This window comes from Caretta caretta, chromosome 1 (assembly GCF_965140235.1).
Source record: "Caretta caretta isolate rCarCar2 chromosome 1, rCarCar1.hap1, whole genome shotgun sequence".
Taxonomy (NCBI): domain Eukaryota; kingdom Metazoa; phylum Chordata; order Testudines; family Cheloniidae; genus Caretta; species Caretta caretta.
This window is the reverse complement of record NC_134206.1, coordinates 154,953,425-154,974,307: the sequence shown is the minus strand read 5'-3', so window position 1 is coordinate 154,974,307 and position 20,883 is coordinate 154,953,425. Positions and strand designations below refer to the sequence as shown.

The window sequence follows — 20,883 nt, the reverse complement described above, 5'->3', positions numbered from 1 at the left end:
CCTGCGTGTGTGTGTGTGTGTACACAAGCTAGATCCGGAAGCCGTTACAGCAAACATGAAATCTCACAATATATTTTTACATGTTCTATTTTAAGAGCTTAACTGCATTTTGTAGTCATATTAGCTATAAAGACTGTTTTCAAGGGAAGCAATACTAGGTGGTTGAGGGTGAGCAGGAACTCAAAGGGAAAGGGACAGCAGATGTTGGAGGGAAAAGAGGAAGGGCATGTGTATGTAATTTTTTTAAACCACATATTTAAAGCGTAATGAATATGTTGTGGATTTTTTGTACTGCCAGGCCTGCAATCTGAGTCTGGGATCTTGGGACTTGAAATCTAGCTTGATATTTTTCTGGTTTGTACGCCACTATTATAAAGGTTCTGCTGTCAGGGTCCATGTCTCGCGCGCGCACACAGAAAAATGGAGATGACCAGTGCATGCAGCAGTTTCAGTTTGATTTCCAGAGAGCTATTCTTATTCGTCCACATTGGCTTTAGCTTTGCTGCTGTTGCTGTTGTTTGCACAGTTCTTGTCAGAATTATGGCAGAACTTACGGAAAAGTTCCCTTACAGCACAACTTGAACGGAAAATACAGGTAGTAGAGATGAGGTACTTTTATAAAATTCTGGGTATCTTCTACTTCGATCACGTCACTAATGAAGAGGTCCGCAACTTTGTCACCCAATGCACTGGGTCATATGAAGACCTCCTGAAAAATCACAAGCTGAAGTGGTACGGCCATGTAACAAGATCATCTGGCCTATCCAAGATCATCCTTCAAGAGACAGTACAGGGGAAGAGAGGAAGAGGTACACAGAAGAAAAGATGGATTGACAACCTAAGAGTGGACAGGAATGGACTTTGCGGAGACTCCAGCACTGACACACAATCATCAGGATTGGAGACGATTGATTGCTTATCAGTGATGGTGCCCCAGTCACCAGTGCAGTTATGGGAGTGGTGATGATGATTATAAAGGTTCTCTGAAGAAATTCTTTTCTCTGGTAAATATGTGCAAACCCACTATCTTGGGCAAACCTAACAATAGTCCCTTTTTGTAAAATAACCACGTTTAAGAACATGTCAAAGTCATGAAACAGTTTTCATTCTGTGTGTCATTTTGGGCATTGTTGATTTAATTATTTTAAATTTGCATAACTTTTTCACTTAAATTGTGTGCTGGTGCCCCTTGAATGAAATCCTGACCCCGTGGAAGCCAATGGGAATTTTGACATAGATTTCAGTTTAACCAGGATTTCAAACCTGGACTTTTTTTCTGCAAGTTATCTGAACTAACAGCAAATGTTGCATTTCTAGAGTCTCCATTACATGGATATTCTTTTTGAAAGAGTATTTGCAGTTAAAAGTGGCTACTCTTCATTTTACACAGTAACAATGAATATACATTCAGTTAATGCTGAACATGTTAGATGCTATGTTTTTGTATTTTACAGTGGGTTTCTGTTGCCTACAGTGAATTAGTATGGTGGAAGAAGTGCAGGGGGAAAAAAACTTTTAATTTCAACAACAAATCTAAAGATCCTCTGTTTAACATTTCTTTAAAATTGCTACTTAATATCATTAGTTTTTCTCCATGATCCTCAAACTTCTGCAGTGAGAAACCTCACAGGCAAGCTGTGTTCCAGCTAGAAGTGTACTCTGTGATTACCAGTTGATTATCCATTAATTGTATTGTTCAGTCACATTGTTAAATGCCTTTATTTTGTCCATCCTTAAATGATGAGCCTTGATGAAGAGTCAGTGTCATCCTAATTAAACCACACCATTTGCCTAATTTAAGACTGGACAGAAGGAGACCTGTAGTGGCAGATTGATTAGTGGAGGATTATCTGTGCCGATAGTATTTGAGTTCAGGTACACTGTGTGTGCACTTTACTGTTCTCTGTTTTGCTTAAGCTTAGTTTTTGTATACATTAGGGTATGTCCGAATATTGTACATATATTTATGCAGTCTTGTTATATATTTATATAAATCATCTCTTTGGTTATGATCGTTCTTGTATAAATTAAATATTTTAGATTAATCTGTGTGGTAAGACCAGCTTTTGAAGTGAGACTAATAACAGTCATTATTAATTATTTGTGTAACAGTAGGTGGGTGTCTAGTTTGGGGGGTTTTTGTGTAATTTTTGTCCTTGTAATTTAACTAAGGGAGACCAGTGTCTGAAACCTTGGCATATTTATGTGACAATACAGTAGAACCAAGTTATTACCTTTTGATCTATTGTCTGCTCTCTTCACATACCTTATCTCTGGTTTCTCCAAATTGGAATTAATCAATGTGTATAGTTCAAACATAAAATGTAATCCCTTTTTCATTCTGTGTAAGCAAAATGATAGTGCACAGTTCATTGTAAGAGGTATAAAGGTTCATCAAGCAACAGCAAAGTTACAAACATGAATAAACAGGTCTAATGTTCATAAGCATTTTTTTTTTATTCTATAAGTTCATCTTTTATCTGTAAATTTCATTTTCATTGTAGATAGAAAGAATTCTTCTGTTGTAGGTAGCTATGTCTGGCAAAAAGGTTTTTGTCCTAAAGTATGTCCAGTTAAGATTTTTACTTATTCCTTCTTCACATTTGTGTAGTCTCTTCAATATTAGGTGTATGCTTGTGATCAGATTTTCTAAAGCAATTGTACAGTCTCTTCTTAAATGTTTTATCTAATAAAAGATTTATAACAGGGTCTAAACTACTTTTGGCAGCTGCAAGACAAGTAAGAAAGTTTTTTGCTTCCACTAAATAGTTCATCATCTGGCAGTCTTCACTAAGAAGCAGTGCATAAAAAACTGGCCTAAAAATATGATATGGAAGAAAGCAGACAGTGAATATAAGCAGGATGACAAAAATGTTTCTTTTGACTGTATTGTAAATTAGATGTTTCTTTCCAATGCAAGTATTTTTCTGTATTTTACTCAGGTGATTGACAAGGGAATAGTATAAGAATAATACTGTTATAAAAAATAAAAAAAACCATGCAGTAGCAATAAGAACTGTGGTCTTTGAAGTGCGTTCGCCATATTCCGCCTTCCAGTGGTAACATCTGTCAACTTGTTCATGATCAGGCTGTACATGAAAGTCATACACTATAACTGGTACAGTTATGCTCAGTACAATGATCCATATACTGATGCACAAGTATTTAGCAAATTTTGGCTGCCGAAACTTTTCAAGTAGACATTTATAGAAGAAGTTTTCATTAACTGATGGAGAATATTGTGTGTGTTCATTATTTTTCATCAGTGTTGCATACTGACTTACAGCAGTCCAACATAAAATTGTAATGCTGACATACATACTAGATTGCATAACCAGAGTTCCAAAGTAGTTTACTATTTTACATAGCACAGAATCATATTCCCACTGATAGCCATCTGCAAAGTAGGCAGCGAGAAAAGGCATCATAATAGATACAAATAAATTTGCAATAACAAGATTTGTCAGGTAGATGTTCTGTGTTCGTTTTGTAGATATGTGCTTTGAAAATATCCACCCAGAGAGAATATTTCCAAAACCACCTGTAGTAAATAGGAAAGAATAGATGATTGGCAGAGCTACTGTAGAAGCCAATGATGGTTGAAGAAGACATGTTGAATTTTTCATTAATCCCAGTTTTTCTTGAAACAGTGCTCCCTGAGCTGAAAAACAATTGCAGGAGTTATTTTTTTCTGTAATCTGTATTTAATGGCTGTCATATTTACTAATCTCATAATTTTGCTAACAATTTCTTTTCCTTCCCTCAGGCTCTTGAATATTTATACCCAGCAGTTAGCCTCCTGGAAGTTATCATCTTGACACAGCAAGATAGTGGAATTGCAGTTTCTTTTTGAGTTGACATTACATTTTTATACGGATCCAGGGATACTACAAAAGTAGTATAACATTAACTATCCAAGGTCTTAGATCATAAATCCTGAGTCCAATAACATAGCACGTAGAGACTCAGAAAACCTGGATTTTCATCCAAATTCTGACAGTAATTCATGATTGTGGACTAGTACTTCAATCTCTCCATACCTCAATGTCCTGATTATAACATGACAATAGTGTACTTCTAGAGCATTTTAATATTGTCAAATGAAAGATGCTAAATACATGTAAAGTAGTATTTTGATTGCGGAAATGCAGAGTAGCACTCCCTTGTCTCCACGCAAATAAGTACTGGAGATGTACTATGACACTAAAATGCTGGCCACATAGATTTAGTTTGCGGTGAAAGAAAAAACTTCCAGTATTCTTCACCCCTCTGTTCTGAGCCCTGGTCATGGCAGCTATAGCTATCATGTTCGGTCTGGTCTGATTATAAAATAATTTCAAACTTGATCAGATTTTTCAGCAATCATTCCACAAGTTTAAATTTTGGCCAGTTTAATTTAGTTTTTATTTTGTGTTTACCAGCTGTAAATAAGGAATCTAATGCTTATGAGCAGTGTTAAAGTACTCAACAGTGACAGCATGGCTTTCTGCCATTTAAACTGTTTCAGCTTGCTAGTGTGAAGTGTAGCTGAAAGAGTTGGAGATAGCGATATTCTCCTTCATGCATATCTTACTTGTTAATGAACTAGAACCCTAATGAGATTTTATTTAACTTATAAATTCATGGAAAAACTTTATACACATTCCAAAGTTATAAAATAAAATATTTGTATTTTAAAACTGTTATAAAAAAGAGTTATTAGCCACAGTGTGGAGAAGATTTTGTATAAACATGCAAAGCTACAAAAGGAAGATACAGAAAGCTAGATATACAATGTCAGAAAAACAAAAAGTTTCAAAAGGCTTGTTTAAAAATGATGCCGTGCAAAACCCCTTACAGCCCCGGTAACTCTCAAATGAAACTAACTCTTATGTAACTGTTCCCATTTAGCATCTTGTTAATAATATCTGGATTTTTAAAGAAACTGAGCTAAATTCTGCTGTTCAAGTAAAGTAAATCCAGAGTAACTATTGAAGTCATTAACCCACAGTCTAATTCTGATTTTTTTTGTATGTACAGATGAAAAAAATAAGGAATTAACAATTAAACTTACCTATGAAAACTGTAAGCACCTTCCACCTCAAAGACCAGATGTTTCTGTTTGAAGCATTTCCTTTTCAGTCTAACCCACTGTCTGAAAACTGCTTTCTGCTTATGCTTACTTTTGTGGAGGGAAGGGGATGTTTCTTAAAATCAGAAAAAAGGATCTGTGTGTATTTCTTACTCATCAGTTCTCAGAATTTATTGTACAGGTCTGCTATAGTTGAGGTTAAGACCAGCTTTCTGTTTAAAGCTTGACACTTCTAAGTGCTTTAAAATACCCATAGTTACTTGGATTGCCTTGAAATTAGGTGAGCCTCTGGGGGAAAGGAGTAGAGTTAGTAATGCATATCTGGGATCATTTGACCAAAGGATTCCTGAGATAGTCCTTCTCTCTTACCGTCCAGTAGGGAGCTGAGAACAGGCATGTTGGGAGCATGCACCAAGAACAAGACTGGGGTGAGCAGTTGAGAAACGGTCATGCTTGATTCATATTGCAACTTTTCTTAAGGCTGACGTATTCTATCCATATATTTTTTCCCCCAGACTTGAGGATCATCAAACTAGGGTTTTGATCCTGACACAAAGATCTCTGGTCTCCCATGTTTAAGAAGGATGAATTCAAACTGGAACAGGTACAGAGAAGGGCTACTAGGATGATCCGAGGAATGGAAAACTTGTCTTATGAAAGGAGACTCAGGGAGCTTGGCTTGTTTAGCCTAACTAAAAGAAGGTTGAGGGGAGATATGATTGCTCTCTATAAATATATCAGAGGGATAAATACCAGAGAGGGAGAGGAATTATTTAAACTCAGTACCAATGTGGACACAAGAACAAATGGATATAAACTGGCCACTAGGAAATTTAGATTAGAAATTAGACGAAGGTTTCTAACCATCAGAGGAGTGAAGTTTTGGAATAGCCTTCCGAGGGAAGTAGTGGGGACAAAAGATCTATCTTGCTTTAAGATTAAACTCGATAAGTTTATGGAGGAGATGGTATGATGGGATAACATGGTTTTGGTAATTAAATATTCATGGTAAATAGGCCCAATGGCCTGTGATGGGTTTTTAGATGGGGTAAGATCCAAGTTACCCGGGAAGGAATTTTCTGTAGTATCTGGCTGATGAATCTTGCCCATATGCTCAGGGTTTAGCTGATCGCCATATTTGGGGTCGGGAAGGAATTTTCCTCCAGGGCAGATTGGAAGGCCCTGGAGGTTTTTCGCCTTCCTCTGTAGCATGGGGCACGGGTCACTTGCTGGAGGATTCTCTGCTCCTTGAGGTCTTCAAACTACAATTTGGGGACTTCAATAGCACAGATATAGATGTGAGGTCTTTTTTAGGAGTGGTGGGTGAAATTCTGTGGCCTGCATTGTGCAGGAGGTCAGACTAGATGATCATAATGGTCCCTTCTGGCCTAAATATCTATGAATCTATGAATCTATGAATCTCCCTCACTTGAGGGTTATGCTCAGAGAGTGCATGGCAAGCACTGCTCCTTTGGGTGGTTCAGTACATTTGCCAAAGCGTTTAGTTGTCATTTTAGGCTCATGCCTAATAATCACAGGGTAAACTGATAACTCTGAATGTGCATGGACAGGGGAGCCAAGAGGATTTGTAGCCTCAGAAAGTTCACTGAAGCTGGATAATGCAAGGGGATAAGCAATAAGCTTTTGATCCTGACCCGTTTCCCCCCCCACACACACACACACCATAGCTAGTGTCAAGTCCTACCTAGGACAGAAATCTGGAAACTGTTTGAAAGTATGTTACTAAAATCTGCCTCTGCAAGGCATGGAGGTTAATTTTGGGGGAATGTAATCAATGTTTTGAAGGAGGGAGATTAGACATCCAAATGCTTGCTGAGAAGGGGAGTATGGGGGAGAGGTTTGGAGGTTGCAGCAAGGGGAGGGGATAAATGAGGATGGGTGGGAGGAGAGAAGGGCTGGTTTAAGGGGGTGGGACTAGGTGGAATGGGAGGCCAGGGATACTTGAAAGGAGGAGATGAGGTGAGTGGAAGGTGGGCCTGTCAACCCAACATTCTCGCCTGTATGTATATGCCAATATCTAGGGAGCTGCCTCTCTTGGGGGGGTTCTGAACCCCTCTCCCTACCTTCATGTGTGTTGGGATCGGGGGGGGGGGCTCTGCCCCTCAATGGTAGTCTGCCCACAATAAGGTGAACTAGGTTTGAGGTGGGGGGCTTGCTCTTCTGGGGAGGTCTAAGCCCTTCTCCCTACCCCTCATGTGAGCTAGGATCTGGGGAAGCCCTGCCCCTCTGAGTTGGGGGAGCTGAGAACAGGTGTTCTGGGAGCATGTACCAAAAAGCATACTGCAGAGACTGGGATAAGCAGATGAAAATGAGCATGCCTGCCACATACCACAGGCTCTCTAGCACTGAGGAGGGGGATCAGAACACCCACTGACGTGAATGGAGCAGTTCACTTGTCTCAGAGCCATTGTTTCAGGCTGTGTCCATCTCCATGAGTTGTGTTCTTTCATCTGAGGCCATCTCGTCAAGGTGAATGAGCCACTTAATACCTATCTGAGCCTCTTTTGCTACTAATGGTCGTGTAGAGCCCCTTCCCTCTATCATTCCAAAAATGTCCCCATTTCAGCATTATCCTGTGCTGGGGATTTAGATATAGGAAAGCAGTTGCTGATTAATTTCATACAATAGTATAACAGAGCCCTTTCTACTTAAAGGATGACTCTTCTAAGTCCTCTAAAATCCAGATGCTTACATGGATACAAACCTGATCCGAATTTGGGGTCATATGAGCAAGGGGTTCCTGAGATACAACCCTCTGGGGGTAAAAAACAGATTTCATAAAGTTCAGATTCTAGCAATTTTGAAGTTTGAAACCCACCTTGAACAGAAATCTGGGAATGAACTGTAAATATTTGGAGGAAATCTGCCTTGGTTAAGAGTTTTTTGTTCTTTTCTTTGGAGAAATGTAATCTGGGTATCGCAGATAATTCAGAAAGTACTCAAGCTAATTTTGAAAAACAAATTACACATATGAATGTGTGCTCGGAGGCAATGGGTGACTAGGGCTACAAGAGTAGATGGGAATAGATTTGAGAATTTGGATATGCATTAAGGGATGGATGTCTGAGGAGGAAGATAAGTGGCAATGGGTAGTGGGGGAAGGAAGAGAGATGGGAGCTCAAGTGAGAGGGTAGGGAGTGGAGGGGAAAGAATAGGATGGACTGGACTCTGGGAGAGGTGGCAGAGGAAGTTGGGAGTTTAGGGATGGGGGGGTCTATGAATCCCAAATTCTCCCCTTACATAGGTGTGGTGGGCTCTTGGGGAATACTACCACTATGTAGGGATCTGAGCCCTCCTCCCTGCCCCCTGTGGCTATGTCTACAGAGTAATTCAACACCCATTGCTCGTCCAGGTCTGCTGACTGAGGCTCATGGGGCTTGGGCTATGGGGTTCTAAAATTGGGGTGTAGACATTCAGGCTTGGGCTGCAGACCAGACTCTGGAACACTCTCTTTTCACAGAGTCCAGAGCTCTGGCTGCAGTCCAAGCCCAAACATCTACACTGCAGTTTTACAGCCCCACAGTCTGAGCCTCACGAGCCCGAGTCAGATGACCTGGGCCAGCAGCAGGTGTTGAATTGCTGTGTAGATATATCCTGTGTGTCCTGGGATCTGGGGGGATCCTTCCACTCTGAGTGCCAAAAGCGAAATCCCGCCAGCTGCATGGAAACTTTTTAAAGACACCATAATAGAGGCTCAACTTAAATGTACACCCAAAATTAAAAAACATTGTAAGAGAACCAAAAAGTGCCACCGTGGCTAAGCAACAAAGTAAAAGAAGCAATGCGAGGTATAAAGTCATCCTTTATAAAGTGCAAGTTAAATCCTAGTGAGGAGAATAGAAAGAAGTATAAATTCTGGCAAGTGAAGTGTAAAAATATAAGTAGGAAGACCAAAAACGAATGTGAAGAACAAGCTAGCCAAAGACTCAAAAAGTAATAGCAAAAAAATTTGTAAGTATATCAGAAGCAGGAAGCCTTGCTAAACAACCAGTGGGGCCACTGGAAGATCGAGGTGCTAAAGAAGCACTCAAGGACGATAAGGCCATTGTGGAGAAACTAAATTAATTCTTTGCATCGGTCTTCATGGCTGAGGATGTGAGGGAGATTGCCAAACCTGAGTCATTTTAGGTGACAAATCTGAGGAACCGTTTCAGATTGAGGTCATTAAAGGAGGTTTTGGAACAAACTGATGAATTAAACAGTAATAAGTCACCAGGACCAGATGGTATTAACCCAAGAGTTCTGAAGGAACTCAAATGTGAAATTGCAGAACTACTAACTGTAGTTTGTAACCTATCATTTAAATCAGCTTCTCTACCAAATGACTGGAGGATAGCTAATGTGATGCCAATTTTTAAAAAGGCTCCAGAGGTGAACCCAGCAATTTGAGGCCAGCAAGCCTGACTTAGTACCAGGGAAACTGGTTGAAACTATAGTAAAGAACAGAATCGTCAGACACATAGACGAACATAATTTGTTGGGAAGGAGTCAGCATGGTTTTTGTAAAGGGAAATCATGCCTCACCAATCTACTAGAATTCTTTGAGGGGGGTCCAGTGGATGTAGCGTACTTAGATTTTCAGGAAACCTTTGACAAGGTCCCTCATCAAAAGCTCTTAAGCAAAGTAAGATGTCATGGGATAAGAAGAAAGGTCCTTTCGTGGACTGGTAACTGGTTAATAAATAGGAAATAAAGGGTAGGAATAAATGGTCAGTTTTCAGAATGGAGAGAGGTAGATAGTGGTGTCCCCCAGGGGTCTGCACTGGGACCAGTCCTATTCAATGTATTCATAATCTGGAAAAGAGGTAAACCGTGAGGTGGCAAATTTTTCAGATGATACAAAACTGCTCATAGTTAAGTCCAAGACAGACTACAGGTGAGTTGCATCATACGCTCATTTAACTGACGCGAATTCAACTATACACGCTCGGCAAAAAAAAAGAAAAATAACAAGATACCTGTAAATAGTGCAGGTGATTCCGCCCACCATTCCACTCAATGAGCGTATGCCCCGAAGTGAGCGTGAGATGAGAGAAGTGAATCTGCTGTTCCCTCAGTCAGTCTCAGTTCCCGCATGCCTCTCATAGTGGGAGCATCTCGCCGCACTGAGTGTGATTCTAGTGTTTAAAGATATGTATTTTTTGTACAACATGGCCCTTAAATGCAAGCCAACTACTTCATCTGGTGCTCAGCCGAAGAAACAGTGATTTCTTCACAGTGAAGGGTTTCTTCAGGTATGTTAGCAACAAGAAGAAAGTCAAGGAAAGTGTGGGCCCCTTACTGAATGAGGGAGGCAACCTAGTATCAGAGGATGTGGAAAAAGCTAATGTACTCAATGCTTTTTTTGCCTTTGTCTTCACGAACAAGGTCAGCTCCCAGACTACTGCACTGGGCAGCACAGCATGGGGAGGAGGTGACCAGCCCTCTGTGGAGAAAGAAGTGGTTCGGGACTATTTAGAAAAGCTGGACGAGCACAAGTCCATGGGGCTGGATGCGCTGCATCCGAGAGTGCTAAAGGAGTTGGCGGATGTGATTGCAGAGCCATTGGCCATTATCTTTGAAAACTCATGGCGATCCGGGGAAGTCCTGGATGACTGGAAAAAGGCTAATGTAGTGCCAATCTTTAAAAAAGGGAAGAAGGAGGATCCTGGTAACTACAGGCCAGTCAGCCTCACTTCAGTCCCTGGAAAACTCATGGAGCAGGCCCTCAAGGAATCAATTCTGAAGCACTTAGAGGAGAGGAAAGTGATCAGGAACAGTCAGCATGGATTCACCAAGGGCAAGTCATGCCTGACTAATCTAATTGCCTTCTATGACGAGATAACTGGCTCTGTGGATGAGGGGAAAGCAGTGGACGTGTTGTTCCTTGATTTTAGCAAAGCTTTTGACACGGTCTCCCACAGTATTCTTGCCAGCAAGTTAAAGAAGTATGGGCTGGATGAATGGACTATAAGGTGGATAGAAAGTTGGCTAGATTGTCGGGCTCAATGGGTAGTAATCAATGGCTCCATGTCTAGTTGGCAGCCGGTATCAAGTGGAGTGCCCCAGGGGTCAGTCCTGGGGCCGGTTTTGTTCAATATCTTCATAAATGATCTGGAGGATGGTGTGGATTGCACCCTCAGCAAGTTTGCAGATGACACTAAACTGCGAGGAGAGGTAGATACGCTGGAGGGTAGGGATAGGATACAGAGGGACCTAGACAAATTGGAGGATTGGGCCAAAAGAAATCTGAGCAGGTTCAACAAGGACAAATGCAGAGTCCTGCACTTAGGACGGAAGAATCCCATGCACCGCTACAGACTAGGGACCGAATGGCTTGGCAGCAGTTCTGCAGAAAAGGACCTAGGGGTTACAGTGGACGAGAAGCTGGATATGAGTCAACAGTGTGCCCTTGTTGCCAAGAAGGCCAATGGCATTTTGGGATGTGTACGTAGGGGCATTGCCAGCAGATCGAGGGACGTGATCGTTCCCCTCTATTCGAGATTGGTGAGGCCTCATCTGGAGTACTGTGTCCAGTTTTGGGCCCCACACTACAAGAAGAATGTGGAAAAACTGGAAAGAGTCCAGCGGAGGGCAACAAAAATGATTAGGGGACTGGAACACATGACTTATGAGGAGAGGCTGAGGGAACTGAGATTGTTTAGTGTGCAGAAGAGAAGAATGAGGGGGGATTTGATAGCTGCTTTCAGCTACCTGAAAGGGGGTTCCAAAGAAGATGGATCTAGTCTGTTCTCAGTGGTAGCAGATGACAGAACAAGGAGTAATGGTCTCAAGTTGCAGTGGGGGAGGTTTAGGTTGGATTTTAGGAAAAACTTTTTCACTAGGAGGGTGGTGAAACACTGGAACGCGTTACCTAGGGAGGTGGTGGAATCTCCTTCCCTAGATATTTTTAAGGTCAGGCTTGACAAAGCCCTGGCTGGGATGATTTAAATGGGGATTGGTCCTGCTTTGAGCAGGGGGTTGGACTAGATGACCTGCTGAGGTCCCTTCCAACCCTGATATTCTATGATCTGTTCCAACGCTGGAGGAAAAACTGGCCATGTTGGACTTATTGAGAGACGGTATGTCGGTCTCCAAGTGGCGCGTAAATATGGCTGCAACAAATCTAGCATCCGTGCCATCAAGATTCGAGAGAGAGAAATTCGTCAAGCCGTGGCATCAAGTGCTCCAATAACTGCTAAGGTGATGAGCCAGGTGTGTGATAAGACTTCGGTGAAGACTGAAAAGGCATTAAACTTATGGCTGGAAGACATGAACCGTAAACATGTGCCTATCGATGGCAATATGTTGCCAGAAAAGGCTCTTAGCTTTTACATGCTGTTCAAACCTCCTGCTGGAGAGGGACAGCCTTCTGATGAGAAGGAATTCAAAGCCAGCCAAGATTGGCTTAACAGTTTTAGGAACTGCTTCAACTTCAAAAACGTGCCGACTACTGGCAAAGCTGCATCTGCCAATGAAGAGGCAGCAAAAGCCTACCCTGAACAATTAAAGAAAATCATAGGAGAAAAGGGCCATCTTCTGAAACAAGGTTTTTAATGCTGATGAGACTGGGCTCTTCTGGAAAAAAAAATTCCCAACTGCACTTACATTACAAAATCAGAAAGACAAGCCCCTGGCTTCAAAGCAGCTAAAGACTGTGTGACTGTTGTGTTTTGTGGCAATGTGGCTAGGCATTTAATAAAGCCGGGCTTGCTCTGCAGAGCTGAAAATCCCCGTGACCTAAAAGGCAAGAACAAAAATCTCCTGCCTGTGTTCTGGCAATCAAATAAAAAGGCTTGGGTGATGGCAGCATTATTTCTGGATTGGTTCCACAAGTGTTTCATTCTGGAGGTCAAGCGGTACCTCAAAGAGAAAGGACTTGACTTTAAAGTGTTGCTGATCGTAGACAATGCTCCTCGCCACCCTGCGGCACTCTGGTGTGCGCATAACGACGTTGAAGTCGTCTTTCTCCCCCCGCCCAATACCACCTCCAACTTCTCGACCAAGGCATGATTCGCTGTTTCAAGGCCACATACACGAGGCTTATGTTCTCACAACTACGTAGTGCTATGGATGCTGATCCCAATCTTAATGTGATGGAGTGTTGGAAGTCCTTCAACATTGCCAATTGCATCACTTATATTAAATAGGCAATGGATGCAGTCAAGCCTGAAACAATCAATGCATGTTGGCGAAACCTATGGAAAGAATGTGTGAATGATTTCAAGGGTTTCCTGACCATTGACAAAGAAGTGAAACGCATTGTTCAGGTGGCCAGGCAAGTGGGTGGTGATGGCTTCGTCGACATCCTTGAGGAAGAAATTGAAGAATTAATTGACAGCAATAGAGAAACATTGACTAACGAAAAGTTAGAATAACTGATAAGATCGTCTACAGAAGAAGAAGAGGACAATGAACAGGAAGAGCCAGCAAGTTCGAATCTTCCTCAATTTGCTGAAGTGTTCCAAGCAGCGAAACACTTGAATTATTTAATTTCTGAATATGATCCGTCTATGGAACGAAGCCTCAAAATCACACGTAGTCTTGCGGACGATTTGAGACTGTATCAAGAAATGTTTGAGCAGCTCAGGAGACAACAGCGACAGTTGCCGATCACCATGTTTTTCAAGGAAAAACAACCAGCAGCAGATGAGCCTACACAATCAACTTCTTGAGCTGAACCAGAGCCAACCACTTCGTCTACGACTCGTTCTCCATCATCCAAACTCTCCATCACCTCCGTCTCCTGGATCAACGTCAAGCCCTGACAACCCCCTGTAATTAAAAATACAGTACTGTACTGTAAAATATTTTGCATATGTACTCTTTATTATATACTGTACATTGCTGTATACATTATACATGTATACGTATTACTGTACAGGGGGTGTATACACAACCATGTACAGTATACTGTATTTATGGGTGATTTAAGGGATTTTAAAGGGTAATTTTGACTCTACGCGATTTTCGCCTTACGTGCTGACTTTAGAATCTAACCCCTGCATAAGATGCAACTCCACTGTATAGCTCTTAGCAAAAGGATCTCACAAAACTGGTTGACTGGGCAACAAAATGGCAGATGAAATTCAATGCTGATAAATGCAAAGTAATGCACTCTGGAAAACATAATCCCAACTATACAGATCAAATGAGGGGGTCTAAATTAGCTGTTACCACTCAAGAAAGAGATCTTGGAGTCATTGTGGATAGTTCTCTGAAAACATCCACTCAGTGTGCAGAAGCAGTCAAAAAAGCTAGCAATGTTGGGAATCATTAGGAAAGAGATATATAATAAGACAGAAAATATCATATTGCTTCTCTATAAAACCATGGTACCCCCACATTTTGAATACTGTATGCAGATGTAGTTGCCCCGTCTCAAAAAAGATATATAAGAATTGGAAAAGGTTCAGAAAAGAGCAACAAAGATTATTAGGGGTATGGAACAGCTTCCGTATGAGGAGAGATTAATAAAATTCGGACTTTTCAGTTTGAAAAAGAGACGACTAAGGGGGGAATATGATAGAGGTCTATAATATCATAACTGGTGTGGAAAAAGTAAAGAAGAAAGTGTTTTTTACTCCTTCTCATACCCAATAGGTTAGGCCCATGCAATGTGTTGGAAATTGGGTGGCATCTGGTGGCCTTATAGTCATTCCTCCCACTGATCAAAGCACAGGTTCTTACAGACAGGGCCATGACTGTTTTCTGCATCAGCTAGTAGGGACTTGCTCTGTCTCAACTTCTTTGCAAAGAGATAATAGATCTACTGAACGGGCGTCTGTTGCACCACTTCTTCTAAATAATCCTCTGCCGAAGAATTGAAAACAGTCTTATCACCTATCAAAAACCACAGCAGCAGCCCAAATAGTTCCTTAAAACAGGGGTAGTCAATTATTTTTTGTTAAGGTTCAAATTTCTTGGGTGAGGTCCCGACTCCAGAGAAACGTTTTTCACACTGCAAGTGCTCCTGTTCAATAAACTCATACAGTGCTGTGCATTAATAATATACCCCTTTGCTTATATTTCTAGTGCATTAAATGAAGAATAAAATCAAACCACTGTATAACCTAAAAATAACTTCCAAGAAAGGTGTAATAAATTACATCTGAGACTTTGAGAAAGTACATAGACAAAATGTCAAGTAGATGCAAATATTAGCATTAAAACACTTTCAGACACTTTCAGTTTACAAAGAGTATTGGCTTTGGTTTTGTCAAATAAAATTATTGTAGGCATATATATATATAGATATGAATAATTACTGTGAAATACTTGTTAAAACTAGATCACTACTGAAAATGTAATTTTGTATGGCAATACAAATTATAGATAAAATATAGATGAATAATATAGAATCATAATAGTCACCATCAGTGGGAAAAGAGACAGGTCCTCTGCCGGAGAAGGGCCTTGATGTTTGGAGTGAGTTAAGGCAAGATTGAAGCAATTGTACAGATGATTATCAGGCAAAACGGCGCAATTATGCAATTTTATGTTGTTTGTTGTTGAGAATGCTGACTCTCGCACATATGTCGAGCCAAACATAGTCAAGATGTTAAATGCCACCTTCCTCAAGTGTGGTTACTTGGAGTCCAGCATAAGAGTTGTCCAGAAAGTTTTTCAGATGTAGTTTGTGTGATGCACCTTAAGCACTTCATTCACTTGTAAATCAGTACGTTCCTGCTGTAGTTTTGCTTTTTCAGCATCTGGAAAGGATACTTTTGCTTGATTGCACCAAGTGCCATTTGTTTGGACCACTAATGGGTTCTTAACAAATAGGATGATGTCTTTAACGCTTCTAATTCTTGGAATCTTTCCTGGAAGTTTTGAAAAAGCCTGTCCAGAGAGTACACCATCTGATTCACATCTGCAGTGTCCCAGCAACTTAGCAGTATCAGGAAATGCAGCATCTCCCCAGTTTCCAAATCACTTTTGAAGAGACTCCGTTTTTTTGAAATGCAGTGACATGTGGTAGAGATCCACTATGTTTTTATTTCACCCCTGTAGCTTTAAGTTGAAATAATTTAAGTGGCCTGTCAAATCAACAAGGAAGGCCAGGATGTTCATGCTTGTGGCATCCCTCAAAAATTTGTATAGCTCTGCTGCCTTTTTCCCTGGACTTTTATGTAGCTATTTTTCCACATGAACTCCAGTTTGCCACAGCCTTCTTAGTACTTGCCCTCTGTTCAGCCAACGGACGTCATTATGAACCAACAGGTCGTTGTAATCGGCAGATACTTCAGAAAGTAAGCTTTTGAGCTGTGTTGCAGCGGTGACTTGGACTGAAGGAAGTTGACAAGTTTTATCACCATTGACATAACATTAGCTTACTCATGCTAAGCTTTGCACAGAGTGGTTTGGTGGATTACAGTGATAGAAAATCAAATTGGGATGCAGGACCAATCATGGTAGGTGCGCTATCTGTTGTAATTGACCCAATCTGAGTCCTGTCTAAACCTTCATTAGAAAAAAAGTTTGAACAGAATTAAACAAATCCTCACCTGTCATGGGATTGTTATGTGGTGTAAGGGACAACAAATCCTCGATAAATTTCTCTTTGTCAAAAAAAAGTCTGAAGGTGTCAACATCTTTCTTCTCCGCAAAAAGGGTTTTAGCCGTAGTAGTCATACGCTGCTTAATAATGTCCACATCTATAAAAGGTTTCCTGTTATGCTATTTCCCTCACACACCTCAGTGAAGCTTCAGTTGCATTTTCCTGAGTGCAAGTAGCTTTTGAAATATTTGTGCTCTGAAAATATTCATCTTTTAATTAAGTGATCTTGTCTGATCTTAAATGGGAGCCCGGTGGATAATTGCAGTTAAAATCCATATGCTTTGTTTCATAGTGCCAGTTGATGTTCCCACGTTTAAATACAGTACCATTAAACATCAAACGCACCAGAGGTAGGACTACAGCTTTCAACAGTGTAAATGAGCCTATGAACGTACTCTTGGCTTTCTATTGGCAGAAAGTGATGATAGCGCAAATTAAGCAAATAAGGAATTAAGGAATCCATCATTAATTCACAGTATTGGAAATCGCATTGTGAGAGAATGAGAGGGAGTAGTGGAGTTGAGTATTCTTTAAAACTTTCAGAATCAAAAACCAAGAATCAGCATTTCCTGATCCGACCTTCTAATGTGTAGTACCAGTACCAATGTGTAGTGCTACTTGCACAGATACTCCAAACTTTGCCGGTACGAAGTTGTTAAATGATGCGTTAATTGTAATTTTGATCATAATGTTTTTCTTCTCTACAGCTGGGTAGCCATTAAAAACATTGTGTTCATTGGGAGAAAATATTCTGCCCTTGCACCCATTTGATTTTGTGATTTATGTTTTCTAACCGTGCTCAGTAGTGGCACTATAGGTTTGTCAGCATAGCAAGACATCTTTTTAGGTGGTTTATCTGCTGTAATAAAATGACTTCTGTGCTGAAATTTAGCATATGGATTTCTTTCTGTAAAGGCATTTTTGTAAGGAGAAAAATCTCTTTTGGCCATTTGTTTCAAATATTTATTCCTTAATACCGATTGAGGCCTTCAAATATTTTTTACTTGCTGTTGACATTTAAAAATTAACTGAATTGATATTCTGTGTTATATTCGTTAATACTATAGACAGGTATGTATATAATTAGCAAAGCTCCTTACTATGTGTTATGATCTTATCTACCAAGTGCAAAATATGCATCTACATTTTTTTAAAATATGCATTTATATAGGTTGCAGAGGAGTTGGTCTGATTTATTCATGTTGTCTCATAACATTCCAACAGATGTTTCTGTAAGTATTATGTTAAAATGTTGACTGCTTTATTATTAGTACCACCACCACCAAAATCAAGATACAGTAACATTTGGGAAACGAATAATGGTGATGAAAAATGAAAAGTAGACAAGAAACACAAGTATTTGTATTTATGGCTTCCATTTTCAAAAAAGGAAAATGTGAAAAGAAACCAAAACATTTACAGAATTGCTTTGAATATGGAAATTGAAATCAGAGCACAGTCACATTGATTTTTCTGAAACACTAATGGCAGCAGGAATGGCAAAGAAGGAAGATTCATAGGTTGCTTCCAGATGGAGAGCAGTCAGGTGGGACTCTGGGATACAAGTTGTTATATGTTTGACACAATCGCAAATTATATTACATGTAATACTGATGTTACTTAACTGAGTTCTTTTATTGTAGATAATTGTATTACTAGAATTAAAAAAAAAAAATTAAAAATACTCCCAACAGTAAATATCTTCACCGAAATCCACAAAACAGGGAAATTCAGAGTGGAAGGATAGCCTTTGGCTTGATAGTCTATTCTTACCTATTGTGCAATATTATGTATAGCAGTGGTTCTCAAACTTTAGCAACCCCCATCTTGATTTAAAATTTTTCACAGACCCCCCCCCCCCAAACCAGCTGCTTATTTTTCTGGGGGTGCTCAAACCCCACTTAGTCCCAGGCCCCACCCCCACTCCACCTCTTCCCCAAGGCCCCACCCCACCTCTTCCCCCCTCCTCCATCCCTGCCCCTCCTCTTCTCCACCTCTTTCCACCCCTCCCCTGAGCGCACTCCGTCCCTGCTCCTTCTCCTCCCTCCCAGCGCCTCCTGCACGCCACTGAACAGCTGTTCCGCAGCATGCAGGAAGCACTGGGAGGGAGGGGGAGGAGTTGATCAGCAGGGCCAGGGCCTCTGGACATGACTCACAAACCCCCTGGAGTACCCTTGTGGACCCCCAATGGTCCACGGACCCCAGTTTGAGAACCACTGATGTATAGCATATGCAAAATTGGAAAAGAATTTTAACACGTTTTAAATTGGTTATAGTTTAGGATGTTTTGTAAATATAGGGCGACTAATAATATTGTCTCACAAATATGGATTAACTACTGTGGAGCTACAACTCTGATTATGCTTCCAAAAGAACAGTTGCATAGCATGTGTATGAGTTAGTGTAGTATCTTGTGACTATTGATGCTTTAGTTTAAAAAAAAAAAAGTTCTGTAGTAAAATTGCGGGTTTGTTTTATTATGTATATGAATCAGAACTGGGCAGGAAATTCCAAAAAAATATTCCTTGAACGTGCGTGTGTGTGTGTGTGACGCTCTCTCCCCCTCCACTCCCTGCCCCCAAGAAAATCTTCCTGATGAAAGTTTTTTGTCAAAATCACAGACATTTCCTGACCAAAAAAAATGTACATCAAATAATTCATGACTAGGTCTAGTATGTAATGCTGTTAGAAGTGGCATTTCAGCAAAGTACTTAGATACCTCTTTAAGTCCTGTTGAAGTCAAGTGCTTTGTCGACTGAGGATAGAGTGAGGTCTGTGACTAAATATTTTGCTCGTTTGGGACCAGAAATGTGTAGACATTGCTCTATTGATGCCCATTAATAATTTTGCAATTTCCAGTGGCTTTGGCTAAGTTTTATCATTCAAAAGTGAAAGTTAATATATTAATTGATGAATATAACTGCATGCACAAGTGATGGGCACATCCCATAAAAGTGTGTTGCATTTTTACTGTCCACAGGAGTGCATGGGCAGGGATATATATTGTAGCCATATCTTCATAACCTGCTATGTAGTTATAACAAACAGGAAAATAAAGCAGGTTGTTCACTGTCCAGTGCTGTCCAGGTATCTGGTAAATACAGGTAAAATAACTTTCCTCAAACATTTGAAAAATCTGCCCCAAAGATACTTTTGTGTCTGTCTTACCTTTAAAATTTGTTTTTGGTCTTGTTTAGGGTTCAGGTCATTAACACTAGATAGTTTCCAAATTATTCTAGTGGAATTCTTCATGCTGCCTCCAGAAGTCTCATTTTATCATACATGCGAAACGGGGGGCGGGGAAGGAAGCTTATATTGATTATGAAAAAGTTGACTTTAGAATTCAGTTTTTACATTTAAACTACATTTGGAAGTGGTAGTCACAGAAGAAAAATTTTCACTATATTCTGTTACATTACAATTTAATTTGAATTTGGTTTTCTTCAATTTATATGCATCTGTGTACAATAGGATTTTTGGTAGAGTTGCCTGAAAATTTTTCCCACACATAGAATTTTTTTGTAGGTTTTGTGAAAAAAACAAGAATTAATGTAGTTTTTCACTAGTGTTAATCATTTTCAAAAATAAAACTTAAGTATTACAGTGAAGATGAAGCTGATAATCAAAGGGGTAAATTCTGCTGACTTCAGCTTTTTGCTTTTTCTTTTTTTCTTTCTTTCTTTGCCTGCTGACTCTCATTCCACTGTGATCAGCAGTGTTCACATTCGTAACAGGGAGAGCTCGGAGATGAGAGAGCTACATGCTGTATCTCAGGCAAAAGTATTCCGAATTTATCAGACTTTTCATTGTCTGATCTTACATATCATGATGATTTTGCATTCCATAAATTTTAGTGGAAGGAATAGTTTGTATATGTGACAAGATGGACTCCCCACCCCTTCTGGGATGCCACCTGATGTACTGGGGTTTCACTGAGCCCCTCTTGCTCCGCCACCTGGACTCCCTCTCCCTGTTTTGCTGAATTAGGCTTCTTGCAGCGCGTGCGTGCACACACACACACACACAGGTAGGCACGCACCAGCTGTAGAATCACACAGAGGCTGCAAACAGCTCTCTATGGGAAGGCTCAGCTAGCAAATTGCCCAGCACTCACATGCACTTCCCTTTTGGGATGTAAACCCAAAATAATATTGTCTTGCATTGTATAGAAAGATCTGCACAGTGCAAGCTCATAAAAATTGCCCTCTCCCTCAATGTGGAGAGAGAGATGTACAGCTTCTGCCCCCCTATT

General features: G+C 40.4%; 2 protein-coding genes across 13 annotated transcripts in view; one reads left to right on the top strand and one right to left on the bottom strand.

Moving 5' to 3' along the window:
* CASK (calcium/calmodulin dependent serine protein kinase) overlaps positions 1 to 20,883 on the top strand; it is a 438,390-nt gene that overhangs the window by 232,190 nt on the left and 185,317 nt on the right. The window lies entirely within an intron of this gene.
* GPR82 (G protein-coupled receptor 82) lies at positions 2,347 to 3,655 on the bottom strand. The gene has a single exon (XM_048864805.2). The coding sequence runs from the start codon at positions 3,624 to 3,626 to the stop codon at positions 2,598 to 2,600; it is 1,029 nt and encodes a 342-aa protein (XP_048720762.1). The 5' UTR covers positions 3,627 to 3,655; the 3' UTR covers positions 2,347 to 2,597.